General features: G+C 37.9%; 1 protein-coding gene across 1 annotated transcript in view; it reads left to right on the top strand.

Annotated features, from left to right (window-relative positions):
• LOC104074803 (RNA-binding Raly-like protein) overlaps nt 1-27,034 on the top strand; it is a gene marked incomplete at its 3' end in the record, with an annotated part of 41,002 nt that overhangs the window by 7,151 nt on the left and 6,817 nt on the right. The window contains exon 2 of the mRNA XM_009575072.1: nt 9,603-9,635. Coding sequence (XP_009573367.1) covers nt 9,603-9,635 — 33 coding nt within the window. The remainder of the gene's footprint in view (nt 1-9,602; nt 9,636-27,034) is intronic.

Here is a 27,034-nt window from a genome sequence, read left to right as displayed (position 1 = left end):
GTTCTCTTATTATTGCTTTTTTTTTTTCCTGGTGTTTAATCTTCTATCTTACTTTTTTTCATCTCCTATGAAACCTGAAGCAATATACTATAGCTAAAGTAACTAACTGTAAAACCATCTTATTTTTCTCATGGTTTTTAATCCCGTTTTATACCACAGTGGAACAGAAAACATATTCACAACCTTCTGATGGCATTGAAATTACTATGACTCCCTTCTTATCCAAGAATTTGTGCTGTTAATACAACTGAAAAAGCTTTGGTTTATAATTCAAAAAGTAAATTCCTAAAAGATCCAGGTTTTGCCTGCAGGCAAACAGGAGTAGTACTTTTACTCGTTCATTCACTTTAAATCTTGACAGTCTGAGCCTTGTTGCAATCAGCTATTACATGTGAGATTTCCACCCTTTATTCCTGCATGGCTTCTTACATTTGATTTAAGAAATAATCAGAATTTGGATTCAGTGTATTCTAGCAGAAAGATGATGTCTTCTGTAGATACTCAGCTGTGCTTCTGTTAGCTTAAAAAGAAAAAAGGTAGTACCTACAACATACTAAAAAAAGTCAGAAACAGATGCCATGGTCATTTCTCCACATTTAAATAGTGAAGCAGGCATCATAGAAACACTATCCAGGTTTGCAACCACTGTTGTTTGGTAACTGGCTTATTAACTTTACAGAGGTCTTAAAAGTAAGGACATAGGGTTCATGACACAGAACAGAGAAGGGCCTGTCCTAACAAGGCAAATGAACAGCGGGGTTCTTCATTTTCAGGAATTTAGTAAACCCTTAGTTACAGCAGTAATCAGAGATGCAGGGGAAGACTGTGCTTCAGAGCACCACTTTGTGAGCTCATAAATAGGCATTGGTTCTCACATAATGTAACACCTCTAATTGTATAAAAGTCTGTAATTCAGTCTGGGAGCTGCAGTTTAGGTGGCTTAAAAACAGCAATAGAAATATGATGCTGGATTATAGATTTAGTATTTTGTAAATAAGTAAGGAAGGCTGGATAAATGAAAGGCTGCAACTTGTTATATATTTTAAAGTCTTATGATAACATCGGAAAAAGAGATTTAAAGTATACTTAGTTTAAGAGAAAATGGATTGTTAAGTAAGATTACAAATAACACGGAACGCTATCTTGTGTGCAGCACAGAGGGACAATAGCAACATATTAATATGCAGTGAATTATTGACAATGAAATTACCTCACAAGTTTATTTCTTGGTGAATTCTGCTAATCTTGGAATATACTGTCTGAAAATATGTTAACCAGCCTGCCAGGACCAATACTTCGATAGCACTGTTGGTGCATAATGTCAAATGTAATTTTATTTTTTAAATAATAGGTTACAAATTGCATGCCTTTTTGGTAGATTATGTTGCTGGTATTCCCAGAACTTCTGGCAAAACCACTGGCTATTTTACTGAAAAGTAACAAATGTATTCATAAACTTCTGTGAATTTATGATGAGTCCTGAGGAATGAGCAATTTATAATATCTATTGGCATAAAAACCTATCTTGTATTTTTCAGTCTTGCAAGAGTGAGATTATTCTAGGAAACAGCATGACAAACATGAATCATACACCATCAGAGAAGTGCCTCTCCTATAACTACTTTTAAGTGTTAGTAGTGTCATTGAGGGAAAAGGAGATTAAGCCTCTACCCTTGGGATCCTCAAAAGCAATGCCTGCATTAACCTTCATCTCTTTCTGACTACAAATAGCCATCCAGTAAAGTAGTATTGATTGTGTGCATTAGATCAGTCAACATGTTTTGTTCAGCCCGCCCTGATGAACTCATTCCAGACGTTTTTAGACCAGTACATATTGACCTGAATGTTCTTACTCTGATTACGAGCAGAAGAGGGTCAGGTGACATCAGCTTCATGCAAAGAATGATTAAAGCTGTCAGAAAGAGGACTTTACGGTAGATAGCTAAGTACACCACTATATTTTTTTAAAAATTCTTTCTTTTATTGGGAGCATAGATTTTTGCAAAATTTAGCAACTCTTAGCATATCACAAGAAAAAGCAAATTAAAATTGACAGCAGTGGCATGGAGTTTCTTTCTTTCTCCAGTTTGTTTCCTTTGCTTACTTGAACAAAGGTACCAAATTGAGCATGTTTTCAGTTTGGGGAGGGGATCAGAGTTAGGAGTGTTCTTTCCTGAAGGAAAATGAGTTCTTATTCCTGATTCTTGCAAGAATCTCACTTTGTATCTGAGCATTCATTTCTTCATGGCTGGAAGCATCATACAGATGTGATGTACAGATTAAATTCAGTTTAGCTTCCTTATCACTCCATTTGGCTTCAGGAGACTTCTGTTGGGTGGTGTGGGAAGAAGCTGTAGTCCATACCTATCTAAGAAGGTGTTCATATGTAGAGTCTGAATTAATTTCTCTCCAAGTCACAATATAGTTTTTCTCAGACACGCTTACCAATATTTATCTCAGCTACGAGAATCCATCCAATTCATGTTGTCTTTAGGATTTATGGATTCATAGAGGAAAATACAGTAAAGTCAGATACAAACTATAATCAGCTACTGAAACTCTATTAGAGGGATATGATAATATTTTTTAGTTCTGGCTCTCTGAAATTGTTATATTATTACACAATCTTCAAATGACTTAGAGCTTTTGTGTTTTCCTCTGTTCTTGCTGCCTAAAATTTAGGCCACCCATTAATGAGGATTATCAGAAACTACTTCCTTCACTGTTCTTCCCCACACCTCCCTTTCCTACCACAACCCCAAAACCCTTCCATCCCATGTGTTATAACAGTCGTGCTCTCAGTATCCAGCATGAAAAAGTACATTTTTACTGGTATATCAAAACCAACTTTTTCATATGCTGATTTATGTTTCATCCTAGTCTTTTGCTGTTGTGAAAATTAGTATAGGGAAGAGACAGTCTCTTGAAAGCACTTCCTCCCTGTATTGAAAGCTACCTTTTATTCAGTTTTTCAACTATCAGATTTTAGAGATAATTCTGGACAGATTATTCAGTCACACTCTGCTAACTGACGGCTAAAGATTATCTGTCCTATTAATTCATGTGGAAATGAATCTTAGGGGCCCATGAAACTTGTACTTATGTCAAGAATTCGATGTTTACAAATTATGTAACAAGATTCAGATTTTGCTAGAAAACTAGCTAAATTTGGTCATATGCTACGTACATCTGTAACAAAACTATTTTATAGAGTAAGGCAGAAGAAATTAAAAGGGGCAAACCCTGCTTTATCTTGGGCTGACTTTGAAAACTCCCATAATATTGCATCTGGTTTTCAGTGCACAGTGCCAGCATGCTAGATTAGATAGCTTGACATCAGGTACTGCAGACAGTATCCCATGCTAAGTGTTCCCTGAAAACCTTTTTCTGCACAGAGTGCCCTGGCACTACCCTATCATGGGCTTAGGCACTGCACAGAACTGGCTAAATAAAATATACCTTATCAATAGTCAGTGATTTTTGCAGGGCTTTTTAAAATAAAAAAAGAAAAAATAAAAAAAACCTCTTTGATATTTTTACACATACCTTTTCGTTGTCCAGACATATAACATGCTTAAAAATCATATGATATATATGCTGAGCCAAATATTCCATTCCTTTCATTTCAAAACTCTGAAAAGGATAAAGGCAGCTCCATCCTGCAGCCTCACAAGGCATGTGAGAGACAACTGGGGCATCAGGCCCAGCTAGCACGGGTTCATGAAAGACAGGTCCTGTTTGACCAACCTGATCTCCTTCTATGACCAGATGACCCACCTAGTGGATGAGGGAAAGGCTGTGGATGTGGTCTACCTGGACTTCAGCAAAGCCTTTGACACTGCCTCCCACAGCATTCTCCTAGAGAAGCTGGCGGCTCACGGCTTAGACAGGTACACTCTTCGATGGGTAAAAAACTGGCTGGACGGCCGAGCCCAGAGAGTTGTGGTGAACCGAGTTCAATCCAGTTGGCAGCCAGTGATGAGTGGTGTTCCCCAGGTCTTGTTCAATATCTGTGTCAAGGATCTGGATGAGGGGATTGAGTGCTCCCTCAGTAAGTTTGCAGATGACACCAAGTTGGGCAGGAGTGTTGATCTGCTCGAGGGTAGGAAGGCTCTGCAAAGAGACCCGGACAGGCTGGATCGATGGACCGAGGACAATTGTCTGAGGTTTAACAAGGCCAAGTGCCAGGTCCTGCCATTACCCCTTAAAGCCATTACCCCTTGTCCTATCACTACATGCCCTTGTAAAAAGTCCCTCTCCAGCTTTCTTGTAGGCCCCCTTCAGGTACTGAAAGGCTGTTATAAGGTTTCCCCACAGCCTTCTCTTCTCCAGGCTGAACAACCCCAATTCTCTCAGCCTGTCTTCACAGGAGATATGCTCCAGCACTCTGATCGTCTTCATGGCCCTGTGGACTCACTCCAACAGGTCCATGTCCTTCTCATGTTGGGGATCCCAGAGCTGAACGCAGTACTCCAGGTGGGGTCACACAAGAGCAGAGTAGAGGGGCAGAATCACCTTCCTCGACCTGCTTGTCACGCTTCTTTTGATGCAGCCCAGGATATGGCTGGCTTTCTGAGCTGCAAGCGCACATTGCCAGGTCATGTTGAGCTTCTTATCAATCAACACCCCCAAGTCTTTCTCCTCAGGGCTGCTCTCAATCCATTTTCCAACCAGCCTGTATTTGTGCTTGGGATTGCCCCAACCCATGTGCAGGACCTTGCACTTGGCCTTGTTGAACTTCATGAGGTTCGCACGGGCCCACCTCTCAAGCCTGTCAAGGTCCCTCTGGATGGCATCCGTTTCCTCCAGAGTGTTGACTGCACCACACAGCTTGGTGCGGCAAGGAAGGAAGGAAGGAATGAAGGAAGGAAGGATTAGCTAGTGTACACCAGCAATGGCTATTTCAGTCTCAATAGATAGTGGAAGTTACATGAAATAATATTTCTTCTACAAATTAAGACATGCTTTTATTAGGCCTGCTTGCATTGTATTGTATACAAATATCGGGAGTTACCAAAAGTTATAATGCACGTGCTTTAAAAGTAAAGGAATTAGAGGACAAAATGTGAGCAATACTGCTTAAAAATTTCTGAAGGAAGATGTTTTCTGATCACTACTGACTGTTGACTTCAAACCACGAAGTCAACACGCAGAGAAAAATGCAGCCCTGTTTCATCACTGTAAATGGCAAACTAACTCAGTTTCTTTTGAATGGTCCCTTGAGTTGTCTTTGGTTGTTATTTTAAAATTAAATTCAGTGGCAAATAGGGTGAGCCATAAATCTGAATATTCTTTGACTTCACATATTTTTGCTAAATCTTTGGTTCCTAAAGCTGTGCAGCACAAAGAGATAGACATGCTTGACAGGTAAATAAGTCAGCCACATCAATCATACAAAATATACATTGACATTATAAAACCAATCCATCAAGTGACTGAAGTCCAAAATGCCTTTTAGTTGGCCTGACTTTCCTACAAGGCTTGAATGAAAAGCTTGAATCCTCTGGATTCCTGTTAGAGGTATTAATTCTTCCAGTCCCCCCAAAAACTGCAGTCACTATTCATGGGTTTTACAGTCAAACCAGAAAATGTGTGACATTAGCAACACACTCAGGTTATCTTCCTTGGAAATTCTGATTTGAAGATTGTAACCCAAAATGGTGATTTGTCTAAAAAAAATTTGGTTCCTGACCATCACTTTCCCTGATTCAGGGTAGACAGCTTTATTATATTAAAAAAGTCAGAATAAGAACCCTAACAAATGCCTTAAATTACACATGCTTTTCTTACTTACTCCTTAGAGATGAAATTATGCGATCACCATGGGGAAGAATATATTGATTCATAATGAGTTACCTTGGAGAATGCTTGGCTAAAATCCACTTGCTTGTGAACAGTGCTTGATATTGTTAGAAATGTTATCCACTTTGTCCTATAAATAGGTTTTGGGAAGGAGATGCGAGGATTCTCTAGCAAGAAATTATATTGATTTATGTATCTTGGGGCAGGCCTCAGATATAAAAAGCCATCTTGCCTGTAATCTTAATAGGACAATTATGCAAGGAAAGTGGAGTTTACTATGGGATCTTCCTGTCCTTAAATTATTTGTTTACAAGTCAAAGAAGAATTCACATGCCCTTAGTCTAGTCATGTTTCTTTGTACGTTTGTCTGCAAACCTTGAAAAATTTGTCCATGAACATGTTCAGTCCATGTCAAAGATGGGATTTAGATAATTGGCATTAATATAAGCAAACTTAGCAGCAAAGAAAATCACGAAACACACAATTATGTTAATCCGATTTTTTAAAATGTCTCTCCAAGACATGTTGCAAGGGGTAAAATACTAAACGGGAAATTTCTAGGGTCCTTATTTTAAACACATAGTGTGACAGTACCGTAACATATCAATGGGTATAAATTGATTGCCTATGCCTGTCTGATTTACAATGACTGATTTTAATTGAGCAATTTACATAATGTAAAAACCCTTCTTCCTCTTGCAAAAACTTATCCATTATATATAGATAAGAAAGTCAGACCTTTCAGAAAATCTTAGCTCAGATTCAAAGGGAAACACAACCTCAGTCTGCCATGTCCTAGTCATGCTACTGATTAGCCTGCCTCCCTCTTATTCAGACTGATATATTGCCTTGACATTTTGACAAACTGAAATTTTCTGATGGGAAAACCATTTCAGGAAAGAAAGAAAAATCCTGATTGCTCCAGCTTCATTACCATTCCCATATAATTAAAACATTATTCCCTTTGTTTACTGTCCAACCTAGTATTTCTTGCACACTCAATACATTTTTGCAAGAAAGAAAATTTGTGTTTTAACATTTTTGCTGAAGGTGTATGACAGCCCTTCTCAAGGCTTATCAGGATTACTCTTTTTGAGATGTCATATTTAATTATGCAAGAATTCCTCAAAACTCTGGAGAATTTGGTGTACTGCAGGCTAGAAAAGAAAGGTAAAAAATCTATAATATATATTGATAAATGTCATCAGTAAATATGATATAGGATGTTATTTTATATGGTGTTGCAGTTTTAAAACCTTTAAATTAATTCGCTATATACTGAATTACCCATTTAAATAAAAGGCCAACAGGTAATTGTATTTCTTTACTATGAGGAACACTTGAACTAATTTCAAGTAATGCAGCAAATTATCTAAAACCATTTAGTCAAATATACTAGAGAAGGGTCAAACTTAGGGCAGCACTATTTAAATCAAATTGAATTCCATCTTGAGAATGGATTTCAAATAGATTTTTAATTGCAGTATTTTGTCCATAGGGCATCCTATCACACACTTTTTGTTTGCAAGTAAAATCCACCAGAATATCATCCATCAGGATAGTGCCAGGTCTCTGTATTATGAAGTATGTAAATATGTTTTGAGGCTTTCATTTTTTGCTTGTTTTGTTATAGTTAGTCTCTCGAGCCAAACACTGGGTGCTTCCCAGGTCTGGCTCATTTCATTAAGCAGAAAAACAGGAAACAAAACCATAACGCTAGTGGGGCTTTTCCTTATGCACCAGAGAGAAGCTGCAAAGATGGTACAGATGTTTTCCTGTAATGCTGTGATCCACAGCAGGAAAAGCTGGTCCGTGAAGCTGGCTGCACAGAGCCTGCAGGAGAAGGATGCAACCCTGCACATGAAAGTCCCTTTATTGCTCTCTGGCAGTACAGCCTAATAATGGAGGATGCCAAGCTAAGCATTTTCTTGGTGCTATGAGGGTTTTGGTGTGCAGCATGGCAGTCTGGGTGGGAAAGCATTCGTGACAGTACTAGGACTGCCCTGGAGAAGTGTCGCCCTGAGCACAGGGATACTCAGCTTTGGGCTTCCAGGTACATGCAAGTCCATCAGTGATCCCCTCTTCTATTGTTTTTTTTTCCATGTGGATCACAATCCCAGAAAGAAATGGAAAAGTGAGGTATAGCCATGAGGACAACAGAAAAAATACTATGTTTTGGATACATTTTGGCCTTTCCTCAAGCCTTATGAAAGTTGTTCTTACCACTGCTGCAAATCTAACCCCAGGAAATTAGGTTTAAAGTACATCAGAAGACGACATTGTAAATGAAGACAGGCTCCTAAGTTATTTCAACTAATGATTCTGGAAAAGAAGAAGTAAATGCTTTGCAAAAAGATGACATGCAGTATTTTTAAATTAAAGACAAAATCATATAATCCTTTCAAAAGCACAGTGACAAGTTCACCTTTTGTAAATACTCTTCTGGATAGATGGAAATAACTAAACTGTTCTATTGGTTTGTGAGATTTTGGACAAAACCTTTGCTAAATGAATAATAACTGCAAATGTATTTGTTTTTTCTACAAAGACGACTTGCAGGAAAGGTTCATTCTTAAAACATTGACCCATTATTTACAGTCCTTTTATTTATGATTAGTCCTGTTGTTTACAGTTCTATTTCAGATATTTTGTTGTGGGACTGAATTGGTTTCGGATGGGAGGGGTCATCACAAATGAAATGTTCAGTTCCAAATATGACATACTTCACTTTATTAGAAACACTTTTTTTAAAGGCTACAAAGAGACGTTAAGTACCTAGGTTTTTTATTTGCTGTTCTTCCTAACACAGTACTCTCAGTGAAAATTAGCACAACAGAGAACTTTTGTATCATTTGCATGTCATGTAACCTCTCAAAATAATTGAGGTGTAAATTTGCTTTAAATATGTGTATAAAGGACCCTAAACTCACATGCCAATGGTCCTAACAAGCAGCTGATGATATTAGTAAACTCATTGCAACCAGACACACTATAAAATTAAGGGCACCCGGTTGCAGGTACTAGAGCAGAAACACAGTACAAACATGTAGATGAGGATTTTTAAATCAATCCTTGTTGGGTGGAAAATGTTAGTAGAAGAGGCTCCTGCCAGTGTGCAAGTGGTGCAGCTCCTCACAGAGACAGCAGCAACGGCAGGGAGTTGGAGAACAACACTTTCAACAACTGAGTTTTAGAATTGGGCCCAGAATTTAGATTCTGGGTCTACCAAACTAGTGGCATCCAGCTCCAGCGCAAGGCTGATTGTGGCAGATGTGCCAGAACTTCTCACGACGAAGAATTGACCATGTCCTATGAATAGAGGATGTTGGAAAGCAAACAAAATGGGTGTGGAAGCCCTCAAATCAGGAAAGTTCTTACACCCATACTAAATTTTATGTTTAAAGTTTAAAAAAAAAGATTCGATATCTTCCCTAAATCAGGGCCATCAAGAAAAAAACATTTTGCATGAAAAATGCAAAAAAAGGACAAAGTATTACTTGTTCACTCTAGCCTTTCCATGTAAATACCTACACAAGTCATCTGAATCTTTAAATTTAAAGGGCCTAGATGTGCCACTTTGTAAATATTTGATTTCTAAACCAAAGTTCAGTTAGGTGGATAGGATTTTTTTCAAGTTAAACTCCTAGCATAATGGATCAGGCCCTTCTGTTGTTGTTAAATTGTGTATTGGTCACCAAGTAAATTTGATACTGACAGTGGCTGTTTTAAATTCATCATATAAATGTTCTGAAATGCAATAAATATATCTATATTTAAAACTTCTGTTATTTACTTGACAGACTTGAATCAAAGGAGCCTTTCCTGTCCGTTGGGTAAGTAGGAATATGTATATTTCCATGGATATTTATATATTCAACTACCATATGATATAATTTATGAGATTACATTGAGCATAAACATCCTGTTTCAACATTATGGCTACTTACTACAACTAAGCTTAGAAAAAGTAGTTATTAGTTAATAAAGTCAGCAGTTGTGGATGTCTCCCTTCTTAAAAAATACTAAGAAGAAGTACGTTTTGCCTCTATTGACTAACCAAAATTTATACTAAAAGACATGTTAAAAGACATAGGAGTTAGATGTTGCATTGAAAGGCAGCTGGTTTATTATTTTGTTTTCACTGATCTTTGAGTCAGAAACCATTTCAAATATTGTCTGTACCACTTGTCTAAGCCCTTGAACAAATAATTGATAGTTTATTTTAAAATAAAAATTTTGTGATACTTCAATAACATAAATAAAATCAAATTTGTAAAATAGAAGAATATAACATTTTTAGCCTAATTTTAGATTACTACACTGACTTGCGTATTACAGCTGTTGTCTTTATAGTCTCATCGCCACTTAAAGTTATATGATTTATATATTACAATGATTAACTCATCTTTCTAAAAACTTATTTTTAAATGGGACATATTCTGAAAAAAAAAGTACTATTCTTTTATAAAATGTAGGCCATTATATATATTAAAGGTAAGTGTCTGTATTTTACTTGAGTCTGAAGTTCATTTTTCATGACCTGTTTTCGTTTTAGCTTTTTGCTTTAAAACTTTCCTAAGTTTCCTAACATTCTCACTCCCTGTTTTCCTTCAGAACTGTATATTCTTTATGTCTTTTCATTTTCATTTTCTTTGTTCACAACACCATGCTTCATGATACCAAGAACATAAACTGCAGACAAAAGATCCCATGCAAAATAGACATTTAAGGGTTAATTCTACCATGTAATTACCAGTAGCTTCCAAATTGTTGTATTAACTGCAGATCAAAAAACTAAAGTTATCAGACAAAGGAAGTGTGTCAGTTATGAACAGAGAAACTCAACAAATCAGCGTAAGCAGGAGTGAAATATGTCTCAGTTTCTATAGCATAAAGTAACTTTGGTTTGTTTGAGTACATTTTTAATTAATTGTTTGCCATTTCTACTTTCTACCAACTCAAAATTATTGAAAAATAAGTTAAATGTTGGTCAAATTGGGGGGTTGCATGTCTTGGTTTGCATGCTTTGAAATGTCCAAATTCATTATCAGATTCAGTCACTTCTGTTACTACCTTTCATTACTCCACTTTATAACTTGTCCTACTGAGTTGTTTTTTTGAGGGTCCACTCTCATAATGAAGTGATTACCTCAAAATCTCAACATTAAGATTAAAAAAGAAGTTGCATGCCATTGTGGCTGAGGAACAAACTTGAAAGTATAAAAATCCAGAAAGCAAATAAAAGACAATGGTAGGAATTATATTAATAGTAACTGCCACAAAATAATAAATCCTATTTTTGTAGTTCTTGTCATGATCAAAGGACTGTGCTGGCAATTTTAGGATATTTGGGGATGTCTACCTAGGAGGAAGTGCTAAGTTTATGGTTTGGGTTTGGGTTTGTTTCCAGATAAGCAGATTGGTGGCCACTGTGTAAATTCACATTACCTCCACATAGCCATTGTATGTGACTTTGTCGCTAAACTGGATTCCTCTTGGGAAGTCTAATCTGAGCAAATAGACTTAGCCTCTTGCCAGAACTTCCCAGAAGTTTGCCTGTAATGTACTTGAATTATTTCTTGCAAGTTCGTAATGATAAGGATAGAAAATATAAAAATTAGTCCCCGCCTCTGTGCTACTTTTGCCTTTTACTGCTGTATTTCTTTCACCCCAAAGGAGGGCTTCAGACAGAGGTTAGAGCTCCGTGAGGGGCCCAAGCCAACATCCACCTCCTTGGTACTAAGTTAGAGAGATGCTCCTCCTAGTCCCATAGTAATTGGGGGGGTTCATTTGTTCAGAGGATGAGCTCTTGTGCCAAGATCTGTGTCTAAGGTTTTAACCGGAGTGACAGCTGCAACAACAAGGCTTTTAAAATACATTAAATGTTTCCAGAAGAAGTGCTAACTCAGCCTCAATTAGACTAACTCATGGGCACCCTTAATGCCTCTTGCAGCCAGAGGTGGTCAAAACACCAATCTAAATTACTTCAGGTTGCCTACAGATGACTTGGTCCTGCACACCAGCCTTTCATTCACCTACCTTCTGCGACAGAGATTTGTTTCCACATTTTCATTATGCTGCCTGTAGGGGCTAATTATGTTTTTTCATTTTGCCCTGCCTAAGCTAACAACTTCTTGGTGCTTTTCCATTGTTAATTCTTTTGGTGGCGGAAAGGAACATGAAGTGTGGCAGCCTAAGAACTTGAGACTGCCACTGTATATTGAGCTCTGCATGTACGTGCAGGGCTGCAGCTTTCCCGTGAGAGATCCCACAAAGGAAAAGTGGTTCTTAAAATGGTGCATTGTTTCCCCTCTCTCAGAAAGCAGCCAGCTACAGGGAGAAGCAAACCCCACCTCTTGCTGTTGTAGTTTGTGTCTCAAATGCAGGGAGAGAACAACTCCTGTACTCCCTTGGTAAAGGAAATTCCGTTTATCCTTCTTTCTATGCAAAGTGCATAGCAAAGAAGAAAAATCCATGCTCCTTTTTACTCCCTGTGCAAGACAGGGGCATAATTGGCACTGAAGTAACAGTAACCTCTTTAATGCAAGTCTCTAATGGTAGCAAGAAGGAGCAAAAATTCACCAAGTATGTGATCTATTCAGATAAGAGTATCTGAATTCAATGTTATGATTTTGGGCTAAAATACAAAGTTGAATTTGAGATACATGTTGTCTTCCTTTGTCTCTTAAAGGTGAAAATAAAATCCCTAGGGAAGGCTGAAATATCTCTTAACAGTGCTGGACACTGAGTGTTAACCTGTAGGGGCACAGGATGCTTCTTCCCACAGGTGTTATTTCCACACTTTTGGGGTTTTGTGTCCATATTCAACCTGAGCAAGAGAGAGAGTCTGGACTTTCGTTCCTCTTCATGTTATGTAGCGTTCATGTTCATGTAGGGTTAGAACAAAAAAGAAGTCATGCAAATAGCCAGAATGCCTGGAAGACTTTACCATCAGGGGCAACAGTTCTGGTAAAACTCCACCAAAATGAAGACTACTGGCAATGCATCAAATTAACTTCATGCAGAAGTCTTTGAAACATTCAGACCTAGAAAGACCAGGCAGGTCAAGAGGTACAAAAAACTGGGTACTGCAAAAAGGACAGCCTAAGAGCCAGCTCATATTAAGTTCATCCCACTTTGTGGCAAGGATGTATAATATTAAAAAGAAAAAAAAATTAAAATGCCAACAACTTTTATTTATCCACATTTGCTCTCCATGTTTGGCATTTGGTTCTTAATAACAATGATGCACAATTATCCCCTCAACAAAACTGCTATCATTCTCTCTAGATGATTAGATTGATAATCCAGTTACTAACCATCCACCCAGCTATTTCATGGCAGCTGATTAGGTTGGTAACTATCTGCATGTAGAAGTTTAGCCTTTGATAAATTCCAGATAATACTGAATGCAGATTTGTAATTGGTCATCAGTCTGAGACCTAAAATTCAAAACTCGTTTTGTAAGACACAGCCATTGCAGCATCTTTTAAGACCTGTAATAGTATTATATGGCCAAGAGAGACCATAATTATTTTGTAACTGTCTCACACAATAGAAATTCTTTGAATTAATTCTTGTTTGTATCTAACTGTAATTGTATGTAACTTTCATAATAACATCCAGTCTTTACTTTAACACATGCAGTGGTAGAAAATCCATCACAGCACTAATAAGTTTGTCAAACTTTTAAAGATATTTATCTTCTTTGTTAGGTATCATTTAATAATATGTCCCATATTGTTGAATTCAGAGGACACAGGGAGAGAAAGTAAGAAACAGAGCTGATTTTTTCTGAGGCTAGTGAGAACTTAGATTCATCTACTGCCAGCTGCAGAGAATGAGATTAGTTCTGGATAAGCAGGCAATGGCTCTTCAGTGAGATGACCTTTGAAAATGCATGTGTTAGGATAATATTCCTTCCACTTCCAAAATATGCAGGTCCTTTCAATTCACAGCCAGTTTTTGTGTGGAGTTTTATTTTACAGACAATAGGTTATAAGGCACAAAACAAAATATAGCCACATGTCATCTTCTGTACAAAAAATACCATAACACTTGTCCCCCATCCTGATTATCAGATAGCACCAGCGGAAGGAGCAGTCGCTATTCCTACTGTTCACATCCAGCTTTTGAAGACACATAACTAAGAAAACTATTTTCTTTCAGCAGAGGAAAAATATAAAAAGAAAGGGGGATACTGGATGCATTTTGCACTGTTAATATGAAACCAATAAAACTACCAACCTGAACAAAATCTTGTAACTCTCATTCACATTCAGGCCGGGTATTCAGGAGCTGTGTTTTCGTGAAAAGCATGGGAGGGCTGAACACACTTCACAATTACTTAAACTCATTTTTTAGAGAGAGGCAGTAATTCCTTATGCGTAAAACCACTCGGGCTCTGTGACTCAGGCAACAGTAGGTCTTCAGCATTTGCAGCGAATACCCTCTAAAACAACCAATTCTTTAATTATGTGTGAGGTTTAGCCCAGAGGCCAGAAGCAGAAGTCAGGGGACTGCAAGAGCTCTGTGCATGGTGAGGCTGCCAGAGTAGTCCCCAGAGAGACAGGAGGGATGTGGGGGACGATAACACATATGGAAAGCTGGGGATCTTCATATGGAAGATGCTGAGAATCTATATGGATTAATTTCAAGCAGTATTACTGATACAGTTCTCTTCCAACAATTTACCAAAACACACAAGGATTAAGCTTTTCTATAATTGCCTGCTTTCCATTATTATAAGACTCTGAAAGAGTGGATGAATATCACTGTTTTATAGATATATAAAAAGTTTTTTTGCTTGTAGATGTCTCTGAAGAAGAGATTACAAAGCCACAGTAATAATAATGTTGGTCCATTGCTGTTACTGCATTTGTCAGCATCTTTGTGTCATTACTCAGTGTTTAAAGATCGCAGATTATGTATTTTTCTGCTCATCTGCAATCTAAATAATTATTCTATGGTTCCTCTATTTTCCTGATCTTTTTCATTCTACACCACTTCCACTTACACACACACAGAAAAATAAATATTGCGTAGAAAACAGACTAACACATTTGGCCAAAAAAGAAAAGTATTTTCCTAATTTCGTTAACTTTTATTAGCAACAAAGTCAACAGATATGCACCTTAATAAATTCTTTTTCCCCTCTCTGACCTTAATAACAGCAGTAACAATGTGCTTCATAATTGAGAAAGGCAACAGAGCATGAGATCACTTTTTTTCTCTTCTGGTTATTCTATTTGCCTTTCTCTTTTATTTACTCTCTGTTATTTCTGTCATCCAAGACTACCCTTTCATTAGTAATTCTAGGAAAACAATACATATGCAAGTCATTTATGTTCTGGGTTAATGACGAACAATTCCTCAGTACTGAATATCTGTAGTCTCACATATGTACGAGACAGGAAGTTCTCTAGAGGAGGGAAAATGATGTGCAAGAGAATTTTCAGAAGGAAAGTCAGGAGGCTGAAACATTTGGGGGGTGGGGAGGAGGGCGGTGAATGAAAGGAAATAAACAGGGATGCAGGACCATAAGAATAGAAAGGAAAGTCCAGGGAAAAGGACTACACAAAGAAATAAAAAGGGAGGTATTTTCTTACAATGGAAAATGGAAGGAGGAAGGAAGGACAATATCTGTATGTAGTGTCACTGTGGAACAACACTGTTTACTTCAAACTCACTGCCCAAACAGTAGTCACTGATCCAGGAGTTAGAGAAAACAGTGTTTGGAGAGGTCTGTGTTAGCAGAGTATTCCCATTTCCTATTTCTGAGGTATCAACATAGCATTTTGGCCCACCAGCCTCTATGGGCTTCTGTGAATATGCACAGCTTACTGTGGCAGGCTAACAGGCACATGAAACAATTTCATAAATGAGACCTAGCTCCCTACTCACAACATGTCTGAAAATTGAGACAGTTTTTCATCCTTTGTATAGCTATTGACATACGAAAGACTTTCTTTATTTTCACAGGTTTCCATATCATTACAAAGAAGTTTTAATTCAATATCTTCCACTTGATAAATATATTGAAAGATATAATAATTTTGAAGTTTGATATTTTGAATTTCAAATTCCTTATAATGCTGTTCAAATCAGTCAATCTGTATTTGCCCATTGCTCTTCTGCCTGTGTTGCTCTTACTAGTTTTGTATGATAATAACAGCTGAAACTTTTCTTAATATTAAGTTCTTAGCGTGTTAGGGCTTGTACAAATATTTGGAGAGGATCTGACGGCTGATCCCTCTGATTCCACCTTTGAAATCAGCTTAATCTTTTTCACTAGCAAGTGAAATCTGAGATTGGTCCATCTACCTAACATGCACATGCTGATTGCACTTGTGCTAGAAGAGAAAGGTGGGACAGCAAAGAGAAATGTATGCTTAAAAGACCAAACCACAGAAAGACAGCCAGTACTGCTATGCTAGCTTTTACTTGAAAGCCTGCTTCACACCCTTCTGCAATAATATAATTTGCAGCTCCTTGATAAAGAGATTTCTTCTTTGGAGATTGTCCACCTATGATCACAATAGCAATCAGCAACTGGCCTTGCTTCAAAAGATATTGCTCCACACTCATCTCTATATACATTGGCTTTTTAAAATGGCTGGGTGTTTTAAACTTTACATTCTCATAAAAAGCTCCAACAAGAGCACTGCCACAGATTCTAGTTTAGGTTTTTTCTCTTCTGTTTTTTTAAAGCAAAGGGAACACATCAAAGAACAAGGCACATGTAAAACAGTGCTAACCATGCTGGCCAATTGGCTAGGCTGAGTAAGGATGAAGAGAATTAGGGAGGCAGAACAAAGAAGAATGTATTACCTAGATGTTTTGTTAATACATATTTTTTCTTTGCAACGTAAAATTACAAAATGTATAAAAAGGGGCATGTTTTCCCTTCTATTCATGTGTTCTTACCACAGTATGTAAGTACCCCTTCTGAGTTTAAATGGGACTATCCTTTCTCTTCCCTGTCCTGGATTTTGTGTTGAGGGGTAATGTACAACGCTAATGATGAAGGTTACTACCATGAATAGTGATAGGAAGAGGGAAGGTTTTTTTTCTTGATTCTATACCATTTTAAACTTTGATAATTTCACTGAAGTGTTGTGTCCCACAGAGAGCTGCATCACCAGAGTTAAGATCGTGCAAGAAATGGAAGATTTCCAGAGAGGTTGTAGAGTCTCCATCTGCTGAGGTTTCCAAGTCTCAGCTAGGTAAAGCCATGGCTGACCTGGTCTAGCCCTGGGTCTAGCCCCTTGGGTAGGAGGCTGAACCAGACACCTTCTAGAAGTGCTTTCCAGCTCTATGAATAGGGGAGCCACATTAGCTGTTGGACACGTGGCATGTACAGTGATACTTTCAGCCTCTGGCTCCCCTCTGTGAAATCAGGAGAATGGCCCATCCCAGGGTGTGAAGTTTGTTAAGAGAGGAGGCAGTGCAGAAAGAGGCACACCAGGGAGAAGCGTTGCTGACATAGAGCAAATTGGAGCTCCTACTTTTCTCTCATGTTTGTTAAAGGTTTTTTAAAAGATAATAAGCTTTAGGCTAGGAGACATCATCTTTAGAGTTGCTCTGTCAATAGCCTTGTGTATGATATTAAGGAACAACAACTCACATCTTGCCTTATTGGATTGTTCAGCGTTAGCATGCAGTAGTATAACCCTCATTCAAAATAAACCAAAATCAGGATATGTCCTGACACTAGGCAAGCTTTCAACTAGTAAAATGAATCATATCATAGGTTGTTTTCTACAAATTTTGCTTAATCTGAGATCTGACCTCATTTACAAACCACTTTTCAACTACATTGGTATAATGCCTTTACACACCTTAATTTTAAAAGAAGCAGGATGGTGGTGTTTAGGGTATTTAGGGTAATATTCAACAAATATGTTGGCCCAAACTGATGTTGATTTCAAGAAGGAGGGTCTTGATTTTGGCCGTTTTGGTTTTGCTTTGGTTTGGGCCTTTTTGCCTTAGTTCCAATTATGAACTGCAGTTCAAAAGCAGTTATCCATTGAGTCTGGGGATTTTTTTTATGTCAGAGTCAAGCTGGGTTCTCATAATTCTTATCATTCTGCAGGCCAAAGTGCAGCTTTGTCAACATCAGCCATACACACTCCCATGGGTGTGGACGCACAGGTGTAAGAGGTTGTGAGAATTTTGCTGATGATGTACACAAAAGTAAACGGAAATTAGGTCGCATTCTGTTGTGCCATTAGTGTGTTAAGAGTTTTATTGTTAACAGTTTAATTACTGTGCTTCAGTTACTTACTGAAGTCTTCAGCTTTGGTTCTGAATTCATGTAAGGATCAGTTTTGTTCAATAAAAAGAATTCCTTCATAACCACATATTCAAGTAGGATTAAAAGTGGAGGATGTGCCTTAAATGTGAGGTAGAAATATCAGAGTGGATCTGTCATGCATGACCAGCAACTGACAGTTTATATTGCTATGGTAGTGAGTCTGTAGCTAATGCTAAAGCATTTGTTTAATTTAAAAAGTATAAACCCATCTGAAACAAATATAGAGTTACTGATTTTTTTTTTTTTCCTTTTCAATGTTTCTAATGCTTTATACAAAAACAACCTTTCTGAACTCTCTCACGCTTGGGTCCTGTAGCACTTACTCTCAGGGGTAAGGATGGGAGGCTGAATTAGCTATTACCCCATAGCTACTTTTGTCAAACATTCATAACCACCCAGATAGCCACCAGAAAGTACTTGTAAGTCCTAATTTGTAAGCAAATTAGGAATTTTATTAAAAGCAATTATTTGCCGAAAAGTACCTACTAGGTATGGCCTTGTTTATTCTCTTGCCATCTAAATCAAGGGACAGAAGCTACAGGTAGGTTTCCAGGCACACCACAAACAACAAATAGTCAAAATGAAAAATTACCAACTTTCGGACTGCATTTTTCCTATGAACTATTTGTTAGCTACCTGAAAATAGTGAACACCTTCACAGAAATTAGGATCAATACATAAAGGAAGAAAACTGAAGCATTTCTCGAGTAACGTAATTCATCCTGCAGATCTATCCTTTTTTGCTGTACAAGAGGATATGGGATAGAAATGGAAGCTACATCTTCTGAGACAGTGAAGTTAGTGAAGCAAAACTGGAGGTCATTATTGTGGCTTATATAGCAGTATTATGCCAAAATGTTCACATTTCTTTAGTAGAGATGGAGGAACCTGAGAGGTATCGAATAAGGCTTTGTTTCCTTGCAAAACTAATCTTTTTATTCACGTACACATATACACACATAGTAATCATAACTACATTTTAAATCTGGAATCAAGTAAGATTTGGTTTCAAGCAGACCTTGTCTAGGTGTCAGTAGTTAGGTGTATTTCATGTTCCGGCTGATACTTTATAGGCTATAAAGCTGTCTTGCTGTGTAGAGCATTCATAGAAAAATAACATTCCAGCCATGTAAGTCATATAAGGGTGAGTAATGGTAACGTGGTTTTGCTGGGAGAAGGAAAAATTGTGAGGCGAGTTCAGCAAGAAGGTAAGGGAGAGGGAAGGAAGGGGAGAGAGAGAGAGAGACCGTAACAGCTTAAATTCCTTCAGAGAGTCTTGTGGTTTGGGAAGAGATGCTGCAGGCAATTCTCAGCACTAAATTGTTATGGTAGCTTAATTCAATAAACTACATAAAACCAAATTCAGTCTAAGATGTGTCTGTATTGTTAACTTCTAATGTGCATTTCCCACAGTGATAAAACACTTGAAATGAAACTTTCTATAAATATTTACTAGCCCTGATGCATACTGGTGCAAGTGAAGCCCTAATCTGACAGGGACTGTGACCACATGATATAGGGACACATGCTACAGAAAATGGCAATAATGGAAGCATAAAGCTCCCCGAGCCCTCTTTTGTACAGTCATTTTCTTAATATCTAAAATGTTATGAAATTAATCTGCATGGAAGAGGAAAGATGGATATACAGATCATTGCCTAAGAACCATGATGATTACTATATCTTAGTTAAGAGTGATGAGTGTCTTTCTAAATGAGAGTCCGAATGCATTAATATTTAATTTTTATATACATAGAATCATTTTGCTAGAGTTGATAAGACTAAAGAAACATGTGTCAATGTTCTCCACAAGCAGGATAAAAAATATTCTCAATTTTAGTGTTATAGCCATTGAATGTGATCTCTTATGCATAAACATTAGTATTATGTTCTTAACGGACAATAACAATAAGCTAATGAAACTTGTCCACCTGCTGTAAGCAAGTTATCAAAATGTGAATTTCTGCAACTGTTTCCTTGGAGCTTAATACAGTGATATGAAGGAGTCTCCAGAAGTCCTGTAACATCCAGGGAGTGCAAGGGGGAAGATGAGGAGAAGATCACATAAAATACATACTGAACTCCCTAAATTTATTGTGGTGGGTTTTTTTTGTTTTTTAAATATAACAGTCAGACTATGGACCATTAAGTTAACACCAGTTATGTTACCAAAATGTTTGACAGAGATTACAACATGTGATTTACAAAATGTGACTATTGTATTTTCAGGAGCTTAGATTTTGGAAAAACAGGTTAAACCTGAAGTCAAAAATGTACCTGATCAAACTCTACATAGTATATGCTCATCAAAAATTCTTGAATGAGAAAGAGAGGAAATGTTTAATATCCTGTATTTTCGGGTACCCTCACAGTGAACCAGGGAGTGGAGTAAGAAACTTTCAGAGTGGAGGCAACCAGAAAGAAATGTACCAGGCAGAAAAAAGCAGGAGAATACCCAGACTGCACTGTCTCCCCTGCGTGCCCGGGAAGGCAGGAGCACAACTGTATGAGGAAACTTGAGAAAGATTCCTCCCTAAGCACAAAAGACATTCCTCAGAAAAGACAGGCACAGAACCTCAATTCTTGGCCGATGCAAATAGGAAAATGTGTCTAAGCTCCCCCCAAGGCAGGCCATGCCTAAGGCAAGTTGCATAGGCCAAGGGGCCAGCATTGCAAGTTGGCTGAGACACTAGAGCAGGCAAAAAAACCCCGTATGGGGGTTCTCTAAGGGGAAGAAGGTCCTCTGGTAAGTGTCAAACAACACCTCTTTCCAAATTAGAAAAGATATGTAGAAAGTTTTCGGCTAGATCATTCATACTCTCATCATATCTGTGTGACAAGAAATCAGTAGCTCTACCATATATCCAAAACTGTATAGGAAAGCGGCAATATCAACACCATGACAAGTCACCAGGCTGTTTTGCCATATACTACACCTAGGTGAGTCATCTGGGACAAAAATCCTCTGTTCCTTATGAGAATTAATATAATGGAAAAAACCAGACATACGTTTAAGATAAATAATTATATCTGGTCCCTTGATTTCAACAGCTTTATTCTGGGTTTACCATGAGGGAATTCAGAGTGACATTTGAATTCCCTTCTGTAAATCAAAAGCTCTTTCCACTGCTATTTTAGGAATCCCTTTGTTTTGTGACTTTTTTATTCCCTTACAGAAAAGAAATCTTGTTTTCTTCACTGTGTATACAGAAAGTGAACAGACACATGCCCTTCCAGAGCACCAAAATATTAGGAGGCACAGATTTTTCAGAAACCAAGGAAAGTGCAGTCAGCATAGTTAGCACTGGTCTAGAGGATACACAACTGGCTATGTGATGCACAACTGCCCTTTCCACTCATCTCTGACAAAACTGGAATTGAGTCTAGTCCTGTGCTTAGTTATAGAAGAATCTCCTCGGTATCAGATGGACTTCCCATACCCATTTACCATGGAAATTATTGCATGGTGGGTCAGGAATACAAGAATGCTTTCTTAGATTCACAGTATCTGGTATTTCCATTTATATTGTAACTTCACTTGCAAAGTGCACTCTTGGACAAACAAGCTGTATGTCTTGTCTTCACAAGCCGTACTCAGGACACTGACAGTTATGGTCTCTTTCCTGTCTCCATTTTGCTGGTTTAAACCTTGAGTTGCTCAATCCAAAATATTTAAATTACATCAGTAAACTTAGTGTAAATGAGAACAGAATTAAATTTAATTTAAGCCTCCTGACAGTTTGAAAAGGGGAGAGGAAAGCATGTGTTGTAGTTTTCTAGAATTTTTTTTTCTTTACATAAACTCTGACACTGTCACATTGTAATTGATTAGTCTCTTGTGCACTGTGCTTTTCCGTTTCATTCAGTGCTTCTAAGATGGCTTCTCTGAAGAGTACATAAAGTTTTCAGAGATCTGTTTTTGTAATCTTAAGTGGTTGGTCTTTCAGCTCCAGTGCTACCACTGTGATTTTAATTTATCAATCTGCTCTTCAGCAAAATGCTGTAGAAACACTTTAAAGTCTAAACCCATCACTTATTCCTACACCTGTCAAGTCTTCTGTACTTGTCAAACCAAGTTAAATGACACTCCTGCAATGTATACAATATCACTAATAAATTGGATAATCAATCACATGTGTATGGTTTGACAGTAGTATCTTGAATACACTGAATTTAAAACACATTTTTAAGAGGCAGGACTCATTACTCTTGTACTAAGGAAAAAATATACCATACGGACACCAAGAATTTTCCAGTCACTCTATATAATTAAAGGACACCTTGGGAAATGGTTAGGCCACTGGTTAGGACACTGGAAAGCTTTTTCATTACCTTACTATAAAATGTTCCCATGGGAAACATAAGCAATTGGAGATTACTTTAGATGGCAGAAAAATAGTTTAACAGCAGGAGGAGAAAGGTCAGGGAGACATTAAGTAGATTTACTCAGGTTTCTTTACATACAAAAGCTACAATTTTTTTTCTAAAAAGCATCAGGTTAACAGTGTTAAGCATATACCATCCCTGCAGCCACAGTAAATAGTTTTTATTAGAAGTAATTCTAATACTTAGCACTTAGCTATACAGAAAATTGTTGGGGCTAAATTTTGCCTGGAAATCCCTGCATGACTTCTGCCCATCTGGCTGCCATAAACAGCTTCCAGACCAGCTGATTCCCAGAATCTGAATATTGATCTTGATATCTTTGCTATCCTGTGCTTCACAGCCTAATCTAAGTAACTTAATCACCTGGATGTGTATATGCAACTTTGAATATTTGCACAAGCTTTGCCTAAAATTCAGATTGGAGAGTAAGTTCAAGAGTTTTCCCAAAATGCATTTCATTGGGAAAATAGTTTTGGGAGAGAGGATGAGAGTAAAGAAGGGTTGTATATGAAGACAGAAAAAAATACAGCCTAATCATATTGGAAATAAATTCTGCCTAGTGTCTGCACAAAGATACTTTAATGGAAAATGGAGTACCATATGTAAGCTATTTTATGTATACATGTCTTGCTTGGACAAAATTTTTTTTTTAGATTTGCCAAAAACTTTTCTGTTTTGCAGAAAAAAAATCTCCATTTACAGTACTACATTCCTTGCTGTACTTTTTAAAACTTGACTCCATACTTCTAACCCACCTCAGGAAAAAAAAAAATCTATCTTGCACTTATTAATTGAATGAACATGTAGAATTACAACAAAATTTTTATTAACTTATGGTTACAAAACTACTATGAAAATTGATCAGTAATTAAAATATACAAATAGTAGGTTATGTTCAATCATTTGGGACAAGTGGTTGGGGATTTTGGTGGTTATTTTTTGTTTTTAACTATACCTATTTGCCCTCATAACTGCGTCATGGAATGAATGTAAAATACTTTTCTGCAATTACTTTTCCTGTTCTGGCTCCCTCTTTTTTTGCTGTAAACCTCCAAGAATATATTAGTTGAAGGAGTAACTGACAAAATTTGTTTTCTGTCAGTAAGTATGTCAGCAAAAATCAGGCTCTGGAGACTATTCTCTTTCTCTGCAGAATATATAGCCTGAACTGCAAAACAGAAGTGTCCTTCCACTTCCTATCGGCATCCTTAGCCTTAACTAAAATCAAATGATCGCTAAAGTAAAAGTGGGATTCAGCCCACCAATTTAATTCATGTCTTTGGGGAATGTAGGTAACCATCCACTGAAAAGTGGCCTGAAATCTCCACCTTTTTTTTGAATAGCTCATGAAAGTCATTGCCATCTGATTGATTTTCTAACAGGGAAAGTTTCCATCTCCTAGTGCTTATTCTCTAAATCATCTAGTTACTCTCACCCACTCCCTTTTTTTAACATCATGTCAGTTTAGACTGATTCTCTTTTGCACTCAACAGGAACAATTTCTAGCACTCTTTTTACATGACAAGAGAAATGATTTTACAAGTGACTGGAATACTAGTTTCAACCATTACGTTGATATGTGCCTCCTAAAAAGAGTTTGATTGAAGGAATATTGCTTTTGTATTTAATATTTTTATCCAGCTCTGACAACAGAGAAGCAATTGACAGTATAAATGGTGATAGTGCTGTGAATTGAATTAAGATACATTATGCCTGGTTTGTCAACATTTATGATTTACAAATACATCTCTGTACCTGTGGAAAGAAAAAGAGATACTAGCTAAGGGCGACTCACATGTAAGAGAGAAATTCTTGTTGCCATGAAAATAACAAAAGCTATTTCTGTTCTGTTCTGCATTAACTATTCTAAAGTCAGAATAACTCCACTGAAGTCAGTTACACTCACTAGCATTTGGAGCTAAGTAAATTAAAATAGGACGTGATCGTTAGTTTCTAAAAACCTTTTGTGGGTGTCCTGGTTTCAGCTGGGATAGAGTTAATTTTTTTCCTAGTAGCTGGTATAGTGCTGTGTTTTGGATTTAGTGTGAGGGGAATGTTGATAACCCACTGATGTTTTAGTTGTTGCTAAGTAGTGCTTACATAGTCAAGGACTTTTCAGCTTCCCATGCTCTGCCAGGTGCACAAGAAGCTGGGAGGAAGGATAGGCAGGACAGCTGACCCAAACTGGCCAACGGGGTATTCCATACCATATGACGTCATGCTCAGTACATAAACTAGGAGGTGTGGTCTGGGAAGAGGCGATCGCTGCTTGGGGACTGGCTGGGCATCGGTCAGCAGGTGGTGAGCAATTGCATTGTACATCACTCATTTTGTATATTCTATCAGTATTATTATTTTTTTCTTTCTTTCTTTCTTTTCTGTTCTATTAAACTGTCTTTATCTCAATCCATGATTTTTTTTTTTTTCCCTGATTCTCTCCCTCATCCCACTGCAGCGGGGAGTGAGCGAGCAGCTGTGTGGTGTTTGGCTGCCTGCCGGGTTAAACCACAACAGTGGGCACAGAACACAGAACACAAGAAAGATTATGCTGTAATAATATATTTTCAATATACAATATCATCAGATAAATAAAGACATAACATCATTCATACGTTTATTTCAAAGATGCAGAAGAATAATTTTGCATTTTCCTGATTGACACACGTGCAACTGCTGATGTGCGTAGGAAATTTGAATATGTACAGCATTATAACTCTGAAAATCTGGTCGTTAGGGAATCCTTTATTCTTCAGGCATACATATTTTAAAGCAGGCTTAGTGTTAAGTGAAGTGAAACTAAAAGAGGCAGCTCATACAAGATTGACTTGGTGATACTAGGTCAGAAAAAGGAACCATGACTTTTGCTTAACAGAAACACACTTTATTGGTGAGTTTTCTTTACCTCAGTGTGAGCATTACAGTGTCTTTTACCATCTTTCGTTTTAATAGCAGCACCATGCACACAGTTCTGTTGTTAATACTGCAGAGATGGCATATGTTTGTGGGTAAGTAATCTGCCTGTTTACAATGCCATTAGGAAACCGCTGACTCCACCAGTTCACAGGCTCGTTTAAACCCTTCTCTGCTTCCGACTTGCTAAGTATTTGGTATTCAACACCGTGCGAGTGATTTCCTGCAGCCTCCCTAACACAGGCTGGTGGGTTGCTAAGGAATATATCTCAAGAGGTTAAGAGCCCTGCAGTCACCTTGATCTCAGTGCCAGTGATTATCTGTGTAATTTTCTGCTTCATGTTTTATACTGCAGCACTGACCAAAGCTTATGTCTCTCCCTTGGCATGCATAAGTGTGAACAATTATGGCTGTAGATAGAGAGATGTACTGGTCGCTTTCACAGTATCATCTCTTTAACATATTATTACAAATGAAACATCATCATTCAACTTAAAAAAAAAAAAAAGGAATGAAAAAAAAAAAGCCAAGTGAGATCGGTTGGAGAAACAGAAGAGATTTTTTTTTGTCCTAGGTCATCCATTTTGGGTTCTTTTCATTGTCTTTGGTTCATAACCTTTTCAATACATATGCAGAACAACTGCTTCACAGCCAAGAGGACTAGGAACTGCCTTTATAGAACCCCAGACTTCTAAGGGTCTCACATGATGTCTTGTGTCATGGGCTGTTAACTCAGCAGTCACAGTGAAGGACACTTAACCCCAGGAGCTACAGCATGTTGCCACTGTGTTGCCTGTGCTGCCACAGCTGCAGGCAGAATTTCAGGGAGGGAGACAGAGACCCAGATCATGGATATAGAGAAGGATCCACATCAAAATTTCCCAAAGCTTTAAAACCACCCTCCTTTACCTGTCTTATTCCATAAGGGTCAACACCTACAGATAAGGTCCTACGATGTCATTCCCCTTCTGTTATTTTAATAGATAGCATGGAAGGATAAATGCCTTTCCTCTATGACCAACACTTGAATTCAGTCTTTCTTCAAGGAGACTAAGTAATGGGAAAGGGAAAAAAGAATTGAGTCCCTTGCTATGTTGAGAGCTCATAGCAGCCCATCCACCTCTATTACCGCTGGGTGCTATTCCTACCTTGAGGGTGAAGTATCTGTTGCCACATCTTTGCCTGTGATCCCAGGTAAGGAGTCCCTGTATGTGCAGAACTGGCTCTTTCCCACTCCATATCATACAATCATAGAACCATAGAATTGTTCAGGTTGGAAAAGACCTTTCGATCATCAAGTCCACATGGTACTTCCACACAGAAATGCCTTTTGCCAGTGCGGAGAGTTCCCAAACTGCCTGTGGGGTAAGTGATTCCCTCCCCACCTCCTGCTGGAGTCCCCAGCACCCATATTCAGAACTGGCTCTTTCCCACTCCATATCATACAATCATAGAACCATAGAATTGTTCAGGTTGGAAAAGACCTTTCGATCATCAAGTCCACATGGTACTTCCACACAGAAATGCCTTTTGCCAGTGCGGAGAGTTCCCAAACTGCCTGTGGGGTAAGTGATTCCCTCCCCACCTCCTGCTGGAGTCCCCAGCACCCATATTGTGGGA

This window comes from Fulmarus glacialis, unplaced genomic scaffold, assembly GCF_000690835.1.
Source record: "Fulmarus glacialis isolate BGI_N327 unplaced genomic scaffold, ASM69083v1 scaffold2803, whole genome shotgun sequence".
Classification (NCBI taxonomy): domain Eukaryota; kingdom Metazoa; phylum Chordata; class Aves; order Procellariiformes; family Procellariidae; genus Fulmarus; species Fulmarus glacialis.
Note: the sequence above shows the minus strand (reverse complement) of the source record. Positions and strands in the feature narration are given on the sequence as shown.